Source organism: Phocoena sinus, chromosome 6 (genome assembly GCF_008692025.1).
Source record: "Phocoena sinus isolate mPhoSin1 chromosome 6, mPhoSin1.pri, whole genome shotgun sequence".
In the NCBI taxonomy this organism is placed as follows: domain Eukaryota; kingdom Metazoa; phylum Chordata; class Mammalia; order Artiodactyla; family Phocoenidae; genus Phocoena; species Phocoena sinus.
Window position 1 is genome coordinate 70,416,302 of NC_045768.1, and position 21,403 is coordinate 70,437,704.

The 21,403-nt window shown below is 38.2% G+C and overlaps 1 protein-coding gene across 8 annotated transcripts in view; it reads left to right on the forward strand.

The window, feature by feature from the left end:
* The window catches only part of FOCAD (focadhesin), a 314,089-nt gene that overhangs the window by 242,195 nt on the left and 50,491 nt on the right, over positions 1-21,403 (forward strand). For all 8 annotated transcript variants that reach the window (XR_004350331.1, XM_032634650.1, XM_032634653.1 and 5 more), the window contains 6 exons: positions 1,794-1,910; positions 4,428-4,666; positions 7,917-8,006; positions 13,997-14,144; positions 16,160-16,279; positions 17,815-17,937. Coding sequence is in view for 7 of the 8 variants with exons in the window: in XM_032634650.1 (XP_032490541.1) it covers positions 1,794-1,910; positions 4,428-4,666; positions 7,917-8,006; positions 13,997-14,144; positions 16,160-16,279; positions 17,815-17,937 (837 nt within the window). In the remaining variant the exon portion in view is untranslated. The remainder of the gene's footprint in view (positions 1-1,793; positions 1,911-4,427; positions 4,667-7,916; positions 8,007-13,996; positions 14,145-16,159; positions 16,280-17,814; positions 17,938-21,403) is intronic.

Genomic DNA, 21,403 nt, shown 5'->3' on the forward strand with positions numbered 1-21,403 from the left:
CACCCCTACTAGGATGGATCGGCTATAGTCATTTACTGTCTTTGAGTCACTCACTTAAGATTCGGAATCCCGTGGGTCCCATGCCTACACCTTCAGCAGGGTAGGATGAGTAGCTTGATTGAGCATTTAATCAAGCTTTAAATCATGGAGGAGGGAATTCCCCAAAGGGTGCTCTTACCCTTACCCTAATGCTGTGTGGCAAAAGCTACAAATGTGTATTACATGTGGGGAAGGGAAGGAGGCCAAGGAGTTATTGCATGAAGGATAAAAATGTAGTTAGTTACCATATGAAAATTTACCTTTAAGCCCAGAATCTTATTTTAATAATGAGAAAGATGAAAATTTTTTAGAGTGGAAATGTTTCATGTCTTTGAAAGAGCCGTGGAATACTTTAGCAGAGGCAACATGCTAGGTAGACCTACACTCTAAAAAGTAAACATGCTTTCCTAGGAACCCTTCGTTTTGGTGTTATGTCAGACTACCAGTTGTAAAGGTCATTTGCCCCAGTAACAACTGGAGGTCTAGCTCAGAGTTTGAGCTCCAGGGCCTTCTATTCTTCATTCCCACAACCTTTGTCCTGTGTTGTGGCACATAGTACACAAAACATTGAGAAGCCTCACAAGCCAAAGATGGGGCTTTGCTTTTATTCTTGATAACCTTGCCGTTGGCTGTTACTCAATATAAACTCAAGATGTCATTATTTGATTAAAGTTGAAGTTTTCAAACTTCATTCAAATCTGCATTTGACCAACAACTAAAGATCTTAAGAAGAAAGTCTTTTCTGATTCAAGGAATTAATTCCAAGGTTTCTTAACACCGCATCGACCTTTATAGTTTGCACAGTGTGAGTTAATGAATGTTTTTTGACATCCATGATCATGAATGATTTTTTTTTTCTTTATTTTTTTTGGCTATGTCAGGTCTTAGTTGTGGGGCATGAGCTCTTCATTGTGGCGTGTGGGTTTTTTCTCTCTCTAGTTGTGTCGCGTGGGCTCCAGAGCATGTAGGCTCTGTAGTTTGCGGCACGTGGGCCCTCTCGTTGAGGCGTGCGAGCTCAGTAGTTGTCACGCACGCAGACTTAGTTGCCCCGCTGCATGTGGGATCTTAGTTCCCCGACCAGGGATCGAACCCGTGTCCCCTGCATTGGAAGGTGGATTCTTTACCGTTGGACCACCGGGGAAGTCCCTCATGAATGATTTTTTTTTTTTTTAAAACCAAGTTCTCTTTTTACTGAGCTGGGTTTTGTTGTTGTCATTGTTTTGTTTTTTGCATTCTCTTTCCTCTTCTTTTCCAAACGGAAGATCATTTATGTTTTCTTACTTACTTGGCTAGGCAAATGTGATGATTCTTCAGTGATAAGTATAGTGATAGTAAGCAGAAATGCTAGAGATGGTAAAAACGTTTTGTCAGCTGCTTTATTGAAATGACAAGTCAGAAATGAGAAAGTTTGAGTTGGTTTCTCTGCATGTCTCTCCCTTTAACCACCATGTTACCCTCACTGAACACGGGAGAGCTCTAAGGAGCTCCCAGATCTGTTCTGTTTTGCAGCCCTCATCCTCTCACATCTGCTAAGTCTTGTATGAAAGGTAAGTCTTATTCACATTGGGGCACAGGTGAGGATGTGTATTTGTCAAATACCTATCTACTTCATGCAGTCCTGGCAGGTGAAGTTTAGTTTTTAATAACAGCACTTCATTCTTTCATACAGAAGGAGGTTGTACCCTGGTTCTAGAAATAAAGTTTAGGTTTTTTCTTTTTTCCCATTATCATTTCATGTTTCCCTTCATCTGCAGGTTCAACCTAATTTCCTTTCAATGGAAGTGTGGGTTTCCATGGTGTTTGATACTCTTCTGGTCATTGTCGATAGCCATTACCAGCCCAGAGGACAACTTTTCTCCTGGTTTTATTATGTAAGTTCGAGAAATAAAAAATGGTTAGAAAACTCAGCGTTGATTCTTATATCAATTGTTCATGTGAAATCCATAATATAGTGTAAGTCTTAGCCTTAGCTATACATTAGATATAAGTCTCCACCTTGGCTGTACATTAGAGTCACCTGGGGAACTTTAAATATATATACACATATTGAAAAAAGAAATACTGATGTATAGGCCTCACCTCTGATGTAATTGCTTGGGAATGGGTCCTGGGTATCAGCATTTTGGAAGCTTTCTAAGTTATTCTGATGTGTAATCAGAGTCAAGCGCTACAGTTGTAGTAAAATAAACATTGGCTGAAGACGGAGGACCGTGAGTTTCTGGTCTTAGTGCTTTTCATTGCAGAGTATGTGACCAGGGGAAGTTCAGTTAATCTGTCTGGACCACTGTATCCTTGTTTATAAAATGAGGTGATTGAGCAATATTAACTACAGTGATTGTAGTCCCAGCTTCACCTCTTATTAGTTTTGTGACTGTTGACCTGACACTTAACCTATCATCTTATTTTCCCTTCCTGTAAAATGAAGGTAAAAATGAATGCTTTGCCAACTTCGTAGAAGATTGTGAGGATCAAATTATATAATCTACAGAAAAATGTTTTGAAAATGTGAAATGCTCTATACATACAAAGTAATATTGTTGATCATAAAAAAGCACCTGTTACTTAGTCATTCTCTTTCTTCATGCTTATATGCTAAGATCTGAAGCAAATTGAAAACACACTTTGTTGGTTTAGGTTTCATTTTCCCTTTATTGGCTGTAGTGCATGCTTTATTTCTGTATCTGCATGGAATTATTTTGGTTCTGCCTTATCACTATCCATTGCTTAGGGAATTATAGGGATCATGGGACAATCAGCTGAGTGGCAGAGGATTACAGTTGATTTGAATTAAAATATAGCACAAGTCCTGAACTGTTGCTAAGATCATGATTTTAGCCTGAAACTTCATTGCCTTAGGTCTTCCTTGTACAACATTTTGTGTGCCTCTGTCCTCCTGCCCTTAGGAGGACCTGGTATGTATCCATCTGGGGCTTAGGGTCTGGAACTAGGTTTTTTTTTTTTACTACACTTGAGGACAAAAAATGACTTACTAGATAACCTAGAATTAAATTGGAAGGTAGATTTTGCTCAAAGAAGTACCTTGTTTACGATGATTTGTTTTCTGTCAGAAGTTATCTTATTTCTTTAATGATGGATGAAAACCTTGTTAACTTATATGGAGGTCTTTGCAGTAGCTGTCTGGTTCAGATATTCAGCAGGACGGGATATTGTATTAGACTTCTAATAGCGCTGCTTAGTTCTTGCAATCCAATAAGAATAATGTCTTTACTAGCCAGCTCGGGGTCACCTCTTACCTTTGTGATTCTTACATTATTATACTTTTTCAAAGCCCTGTTTCAAAAGCTACTTTCTTTATTTCCCTTGTCTTAGCAGCTGGGTCATTTTGAGTAGTATCGTCATTGTAATAGTGCTATATTAACTTAAAGAATCCCTTAGTTCATGTTGCTTTTTATCCTTAAAGTACTAAAGCTTAGAGAGCAAACGAGTATAGAATTAAAAACACTTTTTAATGTGTTTTGACTGCGAGGGACAACACGGCCTTTATGGTGTGTCTGAAAATTTGAAGTGGGTGATACTGAGGAATGATAAACGGTCTTTCTTCCCCACTTGAGACACATTTATAAATTATATAATGTCTGGTGGAGCTCTCTAACACAGGACTCTCTTGGAAACTGTTCACATTCAGCTGCCCTGTCATTTTATTAGGGTTGTTATTCATTTCTTTTCCCATAATTACATATAGGAAAGGAGCATATAGAGCTCTCCGTTTCATTTTGAATAGCTGGTTATTGCTTTGTAACCAGAGGCTTTTAGGATTTCAACTTCCTTTTTAATTAAAAGGAATTAACCCCCTGTAGGAAATAATCCATCTACTGGGAAGCGTTCCCACCAAAAATTTTGGGAGATCTGCCAATAGATCCCTGTGCCAAACTTACACTTATCCCTCTGTAACTAAACTTGAACTGCCCTCACCCTAACCCCTTTTCTTTTCTCTCCCAGAAAACTCCTGGCTTTCTGGAGTGGCATTTATGATGTGGCTTGGTGGTTTCTGCAAGCTTGGATAGCTTCACTTGGGGTTTCTCATTATATACACATGTAGGCTTTGCAAACACTGATATTGTTTCAGGCTTTATAGTGAGGGAATTCACACCCTTTAAAAGGAGACACTTATAACTTGGTTTTTCAAATTTAAAAGGGTATTATTAGTCAACCGATTGCTTAGTAGCAAATTGTTTTACTAAGAGTAAGAAGGTAACCCGTAGGTAAACACAGAAATAGATTTATTTTAAAAAAATTTATTTTTTGGGTGGCAAGGGTGGATTTAGGAGAAGCTTGTACTGTTGTATAGCGCTTTTGTGATAGGTGTGCGTCCTTCATGTTTTAAACAAAAGGCCAACCCCCTGTTTTCTTTCTTTGGCATGTCCTAGAAATCCTATTCTGGTGAAAACACAGCTAGTGCCATTGCACGTTCTGCGGCCGCCACGGCTTTGTCTCTCCTTGTGCCAGTTTTCATTATCTCTTGCAAAGAGAAGGTTGAGGAAATCCTGAACATGCTGACTGCCAGGTTACCTGGGAAACCAAGTGCTGATGAGTCTCAAGCCGTGCAAATCCACATGGGCCTCGCTTTGGGGATGTTTCTCTCTCGCTTGTGTGAGGAGAAACTCAGGTACAGTTTATTAAAATATTCCTGTTTTTCCTCTTTGTGACTTACGTGGAGGATTTGTCCCTCTCTCTCCCCCCATCCCCGACTCTCTCTCTCTCTCTCTCTCTCTCTCTCTCTCTCTCTCACACACACACACACACACACACACAGACACACATTATATCTGAGCAATTTGTGGTGCTCAACTTTTTGAGATGTGCACCTTGATCCTTTATTCTCCTTTAGGAATGAATTTGTCTCTCTAAAATACCATCACATAGACATTAATGCATTTTAAGGGTTCCTCTTTTTAAAGTGATTGATTACTTGAAAATCATTTCATGCTTAGATGAAAGCCATGTGTAGTAGACATGAGGAAAGTAATCATATGGTGCTATAAATTTTAAAAAGCTTCTTTTTTTCCCCTCAGGTTTATAAGGGTGAAAGTAATTACTTATTCTTTGTTGATATCACTATAAAATGGGAGGAAAAGATCGGGGTACCCCTGTGCCTGAGGGTGCGGGAATCACTGAATCACCTGAGAACTGCATGTACCCAGTGTTAAATATTGCTTTTATCCTGCGCCCTGGCTACATTTTCGTAATCCTTAAAGAGTCTTAATCTCTGCATATTATACTCTGTGCTTTATTCAGTTTGATTGCTCATTTTTAGACTGCTAGCTTTACTCTTGAATGGAGCTAATAGAATATCAAAGACCCAGGTGGAAAATTCCACTAAGTTTTCTGGTGCACGAATCTACTTTAGTTTTGTTGCTCATTATATTTATTCTTTATTTTATTACCGATCTTAGAATTTTATATATCCAGATTGATAGTACTGTGGTACAACATGAGTATTTGGGGATCATGAATATTTAGATGTCACTGGTTTGGTATTTCAGCCCCATTTTCCTGCACTGGAAATAGTAGGGATTGTGGGGAGAGGCATTCTGTTCTGATGTTTGCTGTCCTTAAGCTTCCCTAGTTGGCAGAAATTGTCTGTCCAAAAGCAAGAAATGGTGTTGATGTGGGTAAATTGGGTGATATTATGCTATATTTAGATCTCTGTTTGAAACCAGTGGTTAAGTTTACATTTGTAATTTACATAGTTTTGTGCAAACATCCATATGTGAAACCTTTATGAGAACTGCTATTGATCTAGGGAAATACTGTATTTCAGATGATCATTTTCAGCCCTTGGAAACATCTGTTGGATGATTTGGGAAGATTGGCTTAGTCTTTGTGATCATAAATGAAACAGTTCCAGAATATTCATTTTGTTCTATTCACCAGTATTAGTATACACAGGCCTGGTTCTGGACGTGAACAAAAGGCTGCCCTTCGCATGTGAATTGACTGTTACATGTCTTGTGTGTGGGACAGAACACAAAGTATTTTTATAGACTTAAAACGTGAAAGTGATTTTTTTCCCCCTTTGCTTCTATGCTACAAATGGCGGTCTCTTCACCATCTGTGTTCATGTTCTTTCTTCAGTATCTTTTCAAGCTACTTGTTTTACAACTAAAAATGAGCCATGGCAGTTTAATTCCAGGCAACTCATTTCATTCTATCCTGGCTCTGGCTCCCTTCTTCCTTAGTTTAGGAGGAGATGCTGCTGGTTTTAGGGCTTGACAAGCTTACATTTGTGGTTAATTTAATTATGCTACCTGGAGAAACCTATGGTGATTCCCCTAAAGCATCCTTTCTGGTTCCTAGATTGCCTTCCACCCCTATCTACCCTACTTGACTTTGCACCTGCAGGAAACCCTGGGGAAGGACACCAGGAAGCTCTTCCTGAGGCGGACTGCCCACAGAATAACTGCAGATTTTAACTTTGCCATAATGATCCTGTATTTGATAGCATTCTCCTTCTGCCTGGTGTGTTAGTACTGCAGCCATTAATATAATTATTCATGGTTCCCACCTTCCTAATTTCATAGAGCAGAGGAATCTGAAATATTTGCCTTTTAGTACTAATAAATATTTTACTAGATAATGACAGTCTCACCAGATAATGACATTTTTGGAGAAAATTTCTATTTTTCTAAGATTAAAGTAAGTGTTTTGAGGGCTACTAACTCAGAATAATCAATGACATCAAATAAGTAGCCCAAAGTGGCCCCTTAGGAGAATAGGATCAGGACAATATCTTGGTATCAAGAATGAAAAATCACTTTGTAGAAAAGAATTTTGACGTTCAATCCATCTTTCTTTTTATTTTATTTTTTTTGCTGAGGCTTATGAAAAATCTCCTGAATTTAAATTCCAGTCTAGAATTTATTCAGAAAAGTATATTATTCCAAAGCTTGCTTCTGTCATAACTCCCAGAGGATACTAGTAGGATCTCTTTAGCATTTGTTTAGGATATTTAAGTACATTTTACTCCAGAGAACAACTATAATAGGACTTATTTAGTTAAAGCTATTAAAATTGTGTGTACCTGTGTGCATGTTTTCTCATTGCAAAATGTACTCCTTCACCTCAGGCAAAACCACTATAGTCTTGGTTGGAGAAGATATTATTTAAAGTGCGCTCTGGCTGGCTGGCATTCCTGGGGCTGCATTCCACTCAGCATGGTCTGAGGCAGCAGCAGGAGAGCTGACATGTAGGGACCCCTTGATAATAAAGTGTCAGTGATGAAGCCCACAACTCTGCCTGAAAAGACAGACGTAGACCTACCTTTTAAGTTTTATTTTACTCTAAAAGTCATAGTTCTCACCAAGACAATTACAAAAACCACATCAGTTACTGTATAAAGGCAGAAAAATATAGGGCTGGGTTTTACCCCCGTTTAAAAAAAAAAAAATAGAACTGAAAACCTCCATATTTGAGACATGAAATCAGAAGTTATAGTCTTTGCAAGAAAGATTTGGAATGATTATTGATAATATCAGCTTAATGGATTAGTAAATATTCTGAAGAAAATCACCTTAGCATTCCTAGAAATAATTTTTTGGAATTCTGAGCTTTGTTCTTATTTTTCAGTGATTTTAAAATTTGAATGAGCTGAGAAAATGCAAAAGTAGCAGTTTTAGGGTTTATTGGTTTGCAAGTGATTATAATGTACAGAAACCCAATTATTGAATAAATTCTGACTCAGTTTCTCTGTCTACAAAATATATGTGAATCATCAATATTGTTATTTGCCACTTTTATATATTTTTTAAAGAAATGCATTTTCAATAAAATATTGAGAGCAAAATATTACATAGTAAATATTTTGGACAGTTGAATGATTTTAAATAATTCATTTTTCCCTCTTGGTCTTTACCCAGTGATATATCTGGCCAACAGATGAACCTTCTTCTGATGAAGTCTTTGGATGCCCTGGAAAATTGCTGCTTTGACACTAGTCTTGAATACAAGTATGTTGATTCCATTCCCTCTCTGATACTCAGAGATTGGTTCTTCCTTTGCCATAAATTTTACATTCTATGGTGAAATATTTGTAGGACCCGGTCTTGAATTCCTTTGTGTAGAGATTTCAGTAATAATAAAAAAATCTGTAATTAAAGCTCACTTGTTCTGAAGCCCATGTTTCAGAAATAGGCAGTTTGTTTCCATACAAAGCAACAAATCTCATTTTGTGGCTGTCATTAAGTTACCCATACCTTAGATTCTGTCTTGTACTTTACCATATGAGGCATCTATCTGGGGACTTGTATGTATGACAACCTTTTTAAAATCTGTTGAAAATATTCTTTCAATTTGATTTGACTAAGAGAGTCTTTGACTCATGATTTGGATTTCCCTATGAAATCTAATGTCAGAGGAATCAAAATAGAAACAAGCAGAGGATACACCAGAGGTTCCCCACCTCCTCAATATTAGTAGATCCCTTCTCCCCGCAAACTTCATGCTTTTAAGATATTTTGTCTGTTAAACTAAATATCTTAAGAGTTAATTTATTTTCTCATTCCAGTCATGAAAAACAACAAAAACAAAAAGGAATAATCAGAAAATACAAAACAAAATGGTGTTACACATATTCATTTAGTGAGACATTGAATGTTTTAACTCATCCATGTGGCTTGTGTGGGAAAACATGTTGTTTTATTAGGCCTTCTGAAATATTGACACCATTGAGAACCTGGATTGTACCTTTTTGGACTTCCCTATGTTTTGGAACTTGAGGTTTGGATCTTCTGGGGTTGAAGTTACTAGGAAACTCAACAGAGTATAAGCACTAACCTCCAATTTATTAACTCATTTACTTCATGCTCTAATGGGCACTGTTCAAATATGAGTTAAATCAGTGTTTGCCAAAAAACTCAGTGTTTAAATTTCTGGTCTTTAGGAACTTATGATCTAAAGTTACATTCATGGATGTAGCCTGTTAAGTTCAGACTAACAAAAGCATAAATGGTAGAAGTACTGCAAGTATCATGTATTTCATCATGTGTAAATAAAGTCAGATCTTCACTTAGTAGGTGGTAGTTATGAGATCTTTCACATGCAGTCTAAGGTTGGATAAGAATGCTTGAAACGCACTCACTTTATCACACTTTAAAGTTGAACACGTCAGAGATGAAATGACGTGTTAAGAATGTGGTTTTGAGTATGGGCAAAGAGAGTTCGGTGGCATGATTCAAGTCTTTTAAATTTAGAAAATGATTAATGGAAGGGATAGGGTCATTTAACTGTTCAGGGGGCCGGTGAAGAGTTGAGTTTTTTGAGCCTAATTCATGTGTTGGTGGTGCTGCCTTTTACAGCCAAGCAGTAAGGTAAGTTTCTGTCCTTTCCTCTCCCCTCGCCCCCTCTTCCTTCTTTCTCCTGCCTTCCCACCAAGGTGTCCAACATATCTGTAGCTCAGGGTATTATAAAGCTGGGGAGAAAATGGTGTTTAACATGCTGCACACTTTCAGCCAGCTAGAACAATCAGGAGTGACTCTCACGTATCAGCTCCATGAGTTTGCAGGAAGGTTGTTTGAGTGAAGGGAGGGCCACGCGGATAACTGAATTATCCAAAGTATGGGCATTTATGCATTTACAACCTTCATATGTCTAAGCATATGTAACTTTAAAATTAACTTTTTATATTAACAAGGTTCTTGTTTCTTCATTCTTACCTTCTTTCTTGATTCTTACCTTCTTAATAAACATGTGTCTGGGAGAAGGAAAGGTGGGCCTCCATAGGGGATTGAGCCTGCAGATTCAAGTAGAATAGCGTCATCAGAAATTTCCTGTCCATTTAGTAAATCTTGCTTGCCTTTCAGTGCCAATTAAAAGCCCAGGTCCTTCAAGAAACCCTCCCTCTATTCTCTCCAAATTGTGTTTTTCCTAGTTAATGAAGTTTAGTATTTTGTCATTTCTAATGCTTTGTGGGTGTCCACGCTTAGGTAGGTCTCTCGTTGGTTTTGGGTTCCACTAATACTTACTGAGCAGCGCCGTATTTTGCTAGGCCTTTTCACATCCGCTTCTCATGTAATTAAGCCCTGATTACAACCCAAATATTGATACTAAAGCAGGAGTCACCATCACTTCAGTTTACAGATGAAGAACGTGAGTCTAAAATAGGAGACTGGTTCAAGGTCACGCACTAAGTGGCAGAGCCAGGAGAGAAACCTAGGTAGTCTGACTTCAAAACCAGCTTGCTTTCTCTTGCTTAGCACAGCATGGAGAACACATTTCAGTAGAAAGAAAGCAGTTTGACACTTGACAGTGTGGTGTTGATTATTTTTTCTGACATGTGGATGTTGTCTATCATTGAAAGCAGAAGAGAGATTCTAACTAGGCCCAGACCTGGTTCATAGCATAAAGTATTCGCCCATCCAGTGAGCTTGCAGGAGTCCGGGGCAGTCCTCTCTCACCTGAAATATCGGAGGCGTTACCCAAAGGTAGTTAATAGATCTGAGAGCCTGCTACCTCGAGTGATAGAATTCACCCAGAGCAAATTTACCACGCTTCCTTGGTTTAATGGATGTGTCCCTGCTGAGAGAACCGAGCACCTGGTGTGGTGTTTGGGGTCCTATCACTTACATTTTGCTGCCATCTAGTGGTATGTATTACACCATTTCAATCTTCACAGCCATAACTAGTCATGTTATCCATCAATGACCTGAGCATTGGTTAATTACTGTTGAGCTTTTACAAATATGATAACATTTGTATAGCACTTTGTAAAGGGCAAAGCACTATACAAATGTTAACTGTTATTAGAACTAATTATTAGATGGCCTAGTACTTAATCTGCAGAATAGCCTACAATAAACTAGGGAATTGAAGATTCATCTCTGGTTAATTTTAGAAAAATATATCATGTCCCAGTTGATATAGCAACACACATATCGGAATTATGAGCATAGCTTTTAAGACTCAGAATTTCCTTTGCCAGTGATATTTTAATACACTTGGATAAGAGATTCAAATAAGTAATGACATAATGGGGCATATCATCCTCTTTATCGTTTGTTAGTATTCTTATAGGAGATTTATGTTAGCAATTCCCAAACCTCAATTTTATATCTAACACAATTTATTTCATCTGTTCAGGACACCAACACTTAAGTCCTTTTTGTTTTCAGTGGACAGAAAGATGTGAAAGCTATCTCTGCCCAAGTTATTCTTGGTTTAGAGCTGGTAGAACAGTGAAGCTAGAATGAGGGAAATGTGTAGAAATGCTGAACTAAGCACCTAGAAGAATCTTTAAGACTTAGGACAAAAGATACACACATTAAAATGTAGAAGATTTGGAAGTCAGCAGGGAACATCAGGAATGAAGCTTTAGGACTACCTTCTTGGTACATGCTGGAACAAATTAGACAAAGTAGAAGGAAACAGTTCAGATGGTCAATAGATGCATACAATCTAACGTATTTTTGTTGGCACCCATACGTACTTAGTTAGACTGTATATTCGTATATCATAACAGCTAATAACCAAATGAATAGAATCGTTAGTGACTGTAAACCTTGCCCAAGAATAATTCTGCTGTGATATTTTTTAGATAAATGTAAACTAGAAACTGGGATGTCTTTTTCTAGACCTTTGTGCCCGTGTGCCTTGAGATGGTGAAAGAGGAGCTTCAGTCCAGGGGATAGAGATTTTTGTGTGCCCAGATAGCCAGAAAAGCAAGACCTGTCTATTATTTGAAGAAGATGAACCCCAGTAGTTAAGTGAGCTTTGAGAAGAATCTTTTTGCCTTATAAACCTGACACCTCTTTCTTAAATTAGTCAGGCAAAAAATAGAAATCGAGTTTTCTTGATTGAATCTTGGATGATATATTCAGTGAATTTTACCACTCATAAATTTTGCCTCCAACTGAACATGAAAATCAAGCCTTGGCTTTTTTTTGGGAGGGGGTTCCCCCCTATAGATTTTTCTCTCCACTTTAGATTCTCTTGAAACTAAAGAGAATTTGGTCAGTTCTTCAGCATTCAGTAAATGTTAGTTGAATGCCTCTCCCTGTCAAGCAGTGTTACTAGGTGCCACAAATACTGTAGTGAGGAAAAAACAGAAAAGGTACCTACCCTCATGGAGCTTGCAAGCTAGTGAAGGATGTGGTCAGTAATCAAATCAGCTCCCAGATAATCTTCATCGGAGTATATCATTAAAATTGTCTGAAGTAAATTAGTACAAGGTACTATGGGAAAATATTAAGGAGGTTCCCTGCTGGGCCAGGGCATGTATCCCTGAGGAAGTAACATTTGAAATCCTAAGCATAAATAGCAGTTACATAATTAAAGAGGGAGCAAAAGTTAAATTTTAAAGTATTAAATGATATTTGTCTAACTATATCTTTGGTCTGATTTCAGGTTTTCATATGCATCAATATAGAAAGATGGCCAAAAAAAACCTTTCCTGTAGAGTCTAAATGAAAACAAAGACTTTAAATCCATTCTAATCAGCAGCAGCCTTTCCTCTTTCAGAAATGTGATTTGTCTCAAAAGCACACAGTGTTCAGATGTTAGACGCTGATTTAACTCATTGAAATATGCATTATGCTAGTTGAGCTGGTTGTTAAGTTCATGTAAGCAGGAACAGCAGTTCTGCCTGACTTGGATTATTGCTGCAGTAGCTTCCTGACAAAGGATTTTCTAATGCCAGATTGTTGTGCAATAGAACCTAGGAAAACACATCTGAGACATGTTGCCTTCTCATAATCATTCCATCATGGCATCACACAGGGTGCCGGGAGGGGCCTGGGTTTGGCAGTTGGAACAGAAGGTTGGAAATCAAAAAACCCTGTCTTCTGTCCATGCTCTGCTGGAAACTCTCTGCATGACCTTGAGCAAATCCTGTAGCCTCTCCATCCTCTTGGGTATCTCTTATCGGATGTGGAGGCTCCGTTGGCACAGAGGTGTTAGGGGAAGTAACTAACATGTTCAAGAAACTATGTGAAGGTCTTGACGCCAGCCAAAGCGATAGATGCTATATAAGAGCAAAATGACATAACATACGGGCATTGAAATATGTTATTGGAGAAATGCCCTGGAATGTCTTCTTAAGCAGTAGATATCAGGAAGAGAGGCAAGCCAAACCAGAGTGAGGATGATTTCTGAAAAAGTCAGCATTTCCTCAACTTGAAAAACAACAATGATGATAAAAACTTTTTCAAAAGAGTAAAAAATTACCCCCAAGCCACATTTATCTTATCGCACTAACCAGAAGTTTACTGGGAGAACAATTCTTTAAATGGATATGTATTCTTTCAGGAGAACTGGGGCACAAAGCCCAAGATTCCAATTGAATTGTCACATGGGGTAACTTTTGACAAGCCTGTCATTTGTCAATTTTCTCTTCTGACCCAGTGGTACTCGGAGGGATCAGAGGGGAGAAGAGGATTAATGTCATTGTGCACAGACAAATACACAGTTTCTTTGAGACAAATTCCACTTGTTGAAGTTGACTAGGAAACATGAAGCACTTAGCAGTACCTTGTAATTATGCCTTGCATTTATGTGCCCCTCCTCCCCCCGTTATTAGTCAGATGGCCTCAGCTCATATCCTGAAATTTAGGCTTTTTTCTCCTTATGCAGTTAATCATAGTGCACTCAGCATGATTTGGTGGGGGGCAGTCAGTGGAGAGAGGACCACGGCATTTCTCTAAGTGCAGAGATAGAACTGGTTTGACTAATTTTTATGCCTCCTTCTCTTACAGAGTTTGTCAAACTATTTCATGTATTTATTTGTTTTTTCCATTGGGTACATAGCACTGGCATGGGCCACGGACACATTTTGATTGGCGGGGGTGGGGGGCATTGGTCATGGAATACACCTGTACACCAGGCAGCAGAATTAGAATCCAGCCATCTTACCTCGGGTTGTAGAGCACTGGTAACTCCCATGATAAGTGAAGAGCAATGGCGTGGATTTCTTACGATTTTCACTCCTCATCTTTTTTTGGCATCCAAGCACGGGCTGTGTACTGGGAGTTGGACTTGTCCTGTCCCTCATGAGCCACAGCAGCCGAACAGAGTCGCAAGTTCACGTGGCAGCCTCGCTTCGGAAGCTCTCCGTGTACCTGGATGACAGCGGGGGCCAGAGCAGAACCTTTCAGGAGGTAGGAGACCAACGTTCCGGTTTCCTTCCCTCTGCTGGCTTTTGTTTTCCTCTTGCTGCTTATTTTCTACTTCTCCTGTTTTGGTAACTCTGAAATTAAATCCTCCCTCAATTTCAGCTGGGCTAAGGAGAAAATCTGAGTGGCAAACAACCTACATTAGATCATAAGGTTTTCAAATAGTGCAGCTATTTAAATCAAGTTAGACTTACATGTGGCATATAAGAGCCTTTAGTGAATACAAAAACCTAACTCAGTAGCACTAGAAGGCAGTTTCTAAGAAGAGCTGCAATTTCTGGAGGAAGGTTAAATGGAGATTTTTTTTTTTTTTTTTTTTTTTTTTTTTTGCGGTCTGCGGGCCTCTCACTGTTGTGGCCTCTCCCGTTGCGGAGCACAGGCTCCGGACGCGCAGGCTCAGTGGCCATGGCTCACGGGCCTAGCCGCTCCGCGGCATGTGGGATCTTCCCAGACCGGGGCACGAACCCGTGTCCCCTGCATCGGCAGGCGGACTCTCAACCACTGCGCCACCAGGGAAGCCCAAATGGAGATTTTTTAGAATTAACCTCCATCCAAGTATAACTTTAAGAAATGGCCAGGAGTAAGCTTAAGAAACTGTGGATCGAAAAGGCATTTGATTTTTTTTTAATGTCAGTAAGCATGAAAAATTATTGAGGAAATTCCCTTCACCACACTTAATGAAAAGATTTTTCTGTGATGGTGTAAAAATATGCAGAATTGGGATCCTGGGCTCTGGTCTGTGTGTTGACTGGGTCGAGCAGGACATCTAAGGCCTGTGTGTCTGTGAGCCCAGGTGAAGCCGCGCCGCTGCAGGGCTCTTCTCTCTGGGAGGAGCCTGGGCCGACCTCTTGGCCTCACTAGATTCTCCGTCTCATTAGAGCAGATCCTATTTTCCCTCAGCCTGCCCACGAGCTATTGATGAGCACATAATGGCTGCTGTGTTTCCCTGCTCAGCTCCTCTGCTTTCAGCAATAGGACTTGTTGAATCAGTGAATTTCTTTGGGGCACAGAGGGTTGCAGTTTTGTTCTAAGACATGCACCACATTTCCATTTTTAAAGCAGTGCAGAGCACAATTGGAAAGTACATGTTTTTTCTAAGCCGAAGGAGAAAATGTTACAACCACGGAGCAATTTGATTAATAAATGAAAGCAAGGTTTTTATAATTGATGCATCTGTCTGCCTTGATGGTTTGATTTAGAAGAACGCGAGCAAGCAATTTCGGTTGTTCCTCCCCTCTGATTTTTATTATCCAATTTCTACCTTAGAAACTGCCTCTTTTTTTAATGCTGTTATCAATCAGTGTGAGGAGTTGAACATTTCTACTTTGTCTTAACAGCATCTTTGTGAGGAAGGGATTCATCATGAAAATGCAAGGTAGCAGGGAGGGATGAATAACCTTGATTTGGACAAATGGAAGCTCAAATAGTTGGAGTGACTTGCTTGAAGTTGCTTAGCCAGTCAGTGGTCAATTTGGGATATACACTCAAGTATTGTTTCTACTCCCAACATTTAAAAAAAATTTATAATTTGTTCATTTATTCATCTATTTATTTATTCATTTGCTTATTAAAATCACACAAGTGCTCTGAAGTGAGTAGAAACACGTGAGTGCTTTGAATTTCCTCTCCAGTTTGGCCTTGGATCAGAGCACATGGCCATTAGTAGTATCCACTGGTGATGAAAATCTACTTCTGCTGTTGAGGGAACGTTTTGATTTAGCGTCTAAAGACCCAGGTGTGAATCTCGCCTCTGTCACTTGCTAGCTATGTGTAATTGAGCCTCGAAGATTTTATCCAGAAAGTAGCCCTAATGACCCCCATCTCATAATATTGTTATGAACTATAAGGTAGGCAGCAGAACAGTGCCACGTCTATAGTGGGTATACTCGAATCCAATCCTTATGCCAGGGATAAGTTTGACAAAATATTCGTTTCAACTAAACCGTGTTCTTTTATTTCCCCTCATGAAAACACGTGTTTCTCTTGTCTTTTCTTTTCAGGTCCTTGCCTATACCCTCAGCTGTGTATGTACATCCGCATTCAGTACCGGAATTATTGAGGCTTTGGAGGCTGAAGATATTATGAATAAGCTTCGACTGTTAGTGGAGAACAACCAGCAGGTTGGAATTTCTGGTTATTTCTCAGTGGGTCTCAGGCTGCTGCTAAGTCTTAATTCTAATTTACTCTGAATTAGACTATAATGTGGTATGTTTTGTGCCTGGAACTGAGGAACTTCTAACTCTTGTCTTGTCCACAGCTATAGCCAGTATCCACAGACATCTTTTTCTCTCTTTATCCCCTATAGACATTTTTTCTTTTTTGGTCTGAGTACGGAAGTCTTTACTGTCTCTCCAGCTATTGCTCTGTATTTATAAAATCTTAAAACACGTGGCTAGGGAATATAAGAGTTATGTAAGGCTAGAAACAAAAATTCGTAACGATAGGAATACATAGAGTAATCTGATAAAGTAAAGCCTCAGCAAGTTCAAGGCAGAGAAACTCTGCTCGTGACTAAATATATAAGAAAATTTAGATTCCTGCAATTTAAATGAAATACCCTTAAAATATTCCCTCTGAAATATTAGTCAGCCTTCAAAAGGAAGAAAATTCTGACATACACTATGACGTGGATAACCTCAAGGGCATTATGTTAAGTGAAATAGGCCCGTCACAAAAAGACAAACACTGTATGATTCTGTTTATATGAGGTATTTAGAGCAGTCAAAAGCATAGAGACAGAAAGTGGAATGGTGGTTGCCAGGGGCTGAGGGAGGGGGAATGGGGAATTATTGTTTAATGGGTACAGAATTTCAGTTTTGCAAGATGAAAAGAGTTCTAAAGATGGATGGGAGTGATGGTTGCACAGCATTATGAATGTACTTCATACCACTGAACTGTACACTTAAAAATGGTTAAGATGGTAAATTTTATGTTATGTGTATTTTACCATAATTTAAAAAAATTGAAACAAAAATGTTCCCTCTGATCACACAGGCTCTAGAATTTCCCTGTTTGTATTTTGTTTGCTCAGTTCTTTGTTTTTTAGATTTCTCCAAAGCCTTAATATTGGCCATAGTGGGTTACTGCAGGATTCGGTCCAGGTTTTAAGCCTGTGCTGTTTTGTATTATTATTATTTTATGGTTGTATGCCTGCTCACTTACAGTCAGAATAGATTTTGCATTGTGAATCAACTATACTTCAATAAAAAATAAAATTAAATTAATGTAAAATTAGAAAAAAAAGAATAGATTTTGCAAACACCAAAATATAGAAGTTTGCATATGCTGTGCTCATTATAGAATATTTTCTCCTCTTGTTTGGGGGTTGACTGGGCTTGGGTGATTTACCTTGGTGTTTTCACCCTAACCTCCTCTTAGAATTTGGATTGTTTGACCCAAGTCAATCAGTAGTGCAGTATTCTTTTCCTAAAATAAACCACTTACTGAAGCCAAATTCCATACAATTAGACTGCAGTTTTTGTTGCAGACTGGTGTAGATTTTAAAAATCTGCAAATCTCTGATTTTCAGATGGAAACAGAATGTGTCTATAGGAAACGGAGCCCTTAAATGTGCTTGTTTTGCTGTATATGAACGTTCCTGGTCTGTGCCATTCTTCTTTTTTTCTTACCTCTTCTTTTAATTTATTTTTAACAGACTTCAGGTTTTGCCCTGGCATTAGGAAACATAGTTCATGGTTTGTCTGTGTGTGGACATGGAAAAGCTGAAGACTTGGGCAACAAACTGCTCCCTGCCTGGATCAGAATTGTTCTAACAGAGGTAGAAGGACCTCCTGCATGTTATTTTATAGTTTTATAAAGGAAAAAGAGCTACTTTATTGGACCATTTATAGGTGCTGCCAAGATATATAGCTTAACCATAAAAAAATAGGCAATTTCAAATGGAAGAGACACATGTACTTTTTTTTCTTTTTTAATTGAATTTTATTATTTTTTTTTTATACAGCAGGTTCTTATTAGTTATCTATTTTATACATATTAGTGTATACATGTCCATCACAATCTCCCAATTCATCCCACCTCCACCACTACCACCTGCTTCCCCCCTTGGTGTCCATACATTTGTCCTCTACATGTGTGTCTCTATTTCTGTCCTGCAAACTAGTTCATCTGTACCATTTTTCTATATTCTGCATATATGCATTAATATACAATATTTGTTTTTCTCTTTCTGACTTATTTCACTCTGTTTGACAGTCTCTAGGTCCATCCACATCACTACAAATAACACAATTTTGTTCCATTTCATGGGTTCAGTAATATTCCATTGTATATCTGTACCACATCTTCTTTATCTGTTCGTCTGTCGATGGGCATTTAGGTTGCTTCCATGACCTGGCTATTGTAAATAGTGCTGCAGTGAACATTGGGGTGCATGTGTCTTTTTGAATTATGGTTTTCCCTAGGTATATGCCCAGTAGTGGAATTGCTGAGTCATATGGTAATTCTGTTTTTAGTTTTTTAAGGAACCTCCATATTGTTCTCCATAGTGGCTGTATCAATTTACATTCCCACCAACAGTGCAAGAGGGTTCCTTTTTCTCCACACCCTCCCCAGCATTTGTTGTTTATAGATTTTCTGATGATTCCCATTCTAACTGGTGTGAGGTGATACCTCATTGTAGTTTTGATTTACATTTCTCTAATAATTAGAGATGTTGAGCAGCTTTTCATGTGCTTCTTGGCAATCTGTATATCTTCTTCGGAGAAATGTCCATTTAGATCTTCTGCGCATTTTTTGATTGGGTTGTTTGTTTTTTTAATAGTGAGCTGCATGAGCTGTTTATATATTTAGGAGATTAATACTTTGTATGTTGATTCGTTTGCAAATATTTTCTCCCATTCTGAGGGTTGTCTTTTCGTCTTATTTATAGATTCCTTTGCTGGACAAAAGCTTTTAAGTTTCGTTAGGTCCCATTTGCTTATTTTTGTTTTTATTTCCATTACTCTAGGAGGTGGGTCAAAAAAGATCTTGCTGTGATTTATGTCAAAGAGTGTTCTTCCTATGTTTTCCTCTGAGAGGTTTATAGTGTTCAGTCTTACATTTAGGTCCTTAATCCATTTTGAGTTTATTTCTATATATGGTGTTAGGGAATGTTCTAATTTCATTCTTTTACATGTACCTGTCCAGTTTTGCCAGCATCACTTACTGAAGAGACTGTCTTTTCTCCATTGTATATCCTTGCCTCCTTTGTCATAGATTAGTTGACCATAGGTGTGTGAGTTTATATCTGGTCTTTCTATCCTGTTCCATTGATCTGTATTTCTGTTTTTGTGCCTGTGGCGTATTGTCTTGATTACTGTAGCTTTGTAGTATAGTCTGAGGACACAGAGTCTGATTCCTCCAGCTCCGTTTTTTCCCCTCAAGATTGCTTTGGCTATTCGGGGTCTTTTGTGCCTCCATACAGATTTTAAGATTTTTTGTTCTAGTTCTGTAAAAATTGCCGTTGGTAATTTGATAGGAATTGCACTGAATCTGTAGATTGCTGTGGGTAATATAGTCATTTTTGCAATATTGATTCTTACAATCCAAGAACATGGTATAGCTCTCCATCTGTTTGTGTCATCTTTGATTTCTTTCATCAGTGTCTTATAGTTTTCTGAGTACAGGTCTTTTACCTCCTTAGGTCGGTTTATTCCTAGGTATTTTATTCTTTTTGTTGCAATGGTGAATGGGATTGTTTCCTTAATTTCTCTTTCTGATCTTTCATTGTTAGTGTATAGGAATGCAAGAGATTTCTGTGTATTAATTTTGTATCCTGCAACTTTACCAAATTCATTGATTAGCTCTAGTTTTTTGATGGCATCTTTAGGATTATCTGTGTATAGTATTGTGACATCTGAAAAGAGTGACAGTTTTACTTCTTTTCCAATTTGTATTCCTTTTATTTCTTTTTCTTCTCTGATTGCCGTGGCTAGGACTTGCAAAACATAAAAATATATGGTTTTTATTCTTCCATTTGTTAATATGGTGTATCACATTGATTGATTTGCGTATATTGAAGAATCCTTTCATCCTTGGGATAAATCCCACTTGATCATGACGTATGATCCTTTTAATGTGCTGCTGGATTCTGTTTAATGTGCTGCTGGATTCTGTTTGCTAGTACTTTGTTGAGGATTTTTGCATCTATATTCATCAGTGATATTGGTCTGTAATTTTCTTTTTTTGTAGTGTCTTTGCCTGGTTTTGGTAACAGGGTGATGGTGGCCTCGTAGAATGAGTTTAGTAGTGTTCCTTCCTCTGCAATTTTTTGTAAGCGTTTGAGAAGGATGGGTGTTAGCTCTTCTCTAAATGTTTGATAGAATTCACCTGTGAAGTCATCTGGTCCTGGACTTCTGTTTGTTGGAAGATTTTTAATCACAGTTTCAATTTCATTCCTTGTGATTGGTCTGTTCATATTTTCTATTTCTTCCTGCTTCAGTCTTGGCAGGTTATACCTTTCTTAGAATTTGTCCATTTCTTCCAGGTTGTCCATTTTATTGGCATAGAGTTGCTTGTAGTAGTCTCTTATGGTGCTTGGTATTTCCGCAGTGTCCATTGTAACTTCTCCTTTTTCATTTCTGATTTTATTGATTTGAGTCCTCTCCCTCTTTTTCTTGATGGGTCTGGCTAAAGGTTTATCAATTTTGTTTATCTTCTCAAATAACCAGCTTTTAGTTTTATTGATCTTTGCTATTGTTTCCTTCATTTGTTTTTCAGTTATTTCTGATCTAATCTTCGTGATTTCTTTCCTCTACTAACTTTGGGTTTTGATTGTTCCTCTTTCTCTAGTTCCCTTAAGTGTAAGTTTAGACTGTTTGTTTGAGATGTTTCTTGTCTCTTGGGGTAGAATTGTATAGCTATAAATGTCCCTCTTAGAACTGCTTTTGCTGCATCCCATAGGTTTTGGATTGTCGTGTTTTTGTTGTTATTTGTCTCTAGGTATTTTTGATTTCCTCTTTGATTTCTTCAATGATCTCTTGGTTATTTTGTAACGTATTGTTTAGCCTCCATGTGTTTGTGTGTTTTATGTTTTTTTCCCTGTAATTTGTTTCTAATCTCAGCGTTTTGGTTGGAAAAGATGCTTGATATGATTTCAATTTTCTTAAATTTACTGAGGCTTGATTTGTGACCCAAGATGTGATCTCTCCTGGGGAGTGTTCTGTGTGCACTTGAGAAGAAAGTGTAATCTGCTGTTTTCAGATGGAATGTCCTATAAATATCGATTAAATCTATCTGGTCTA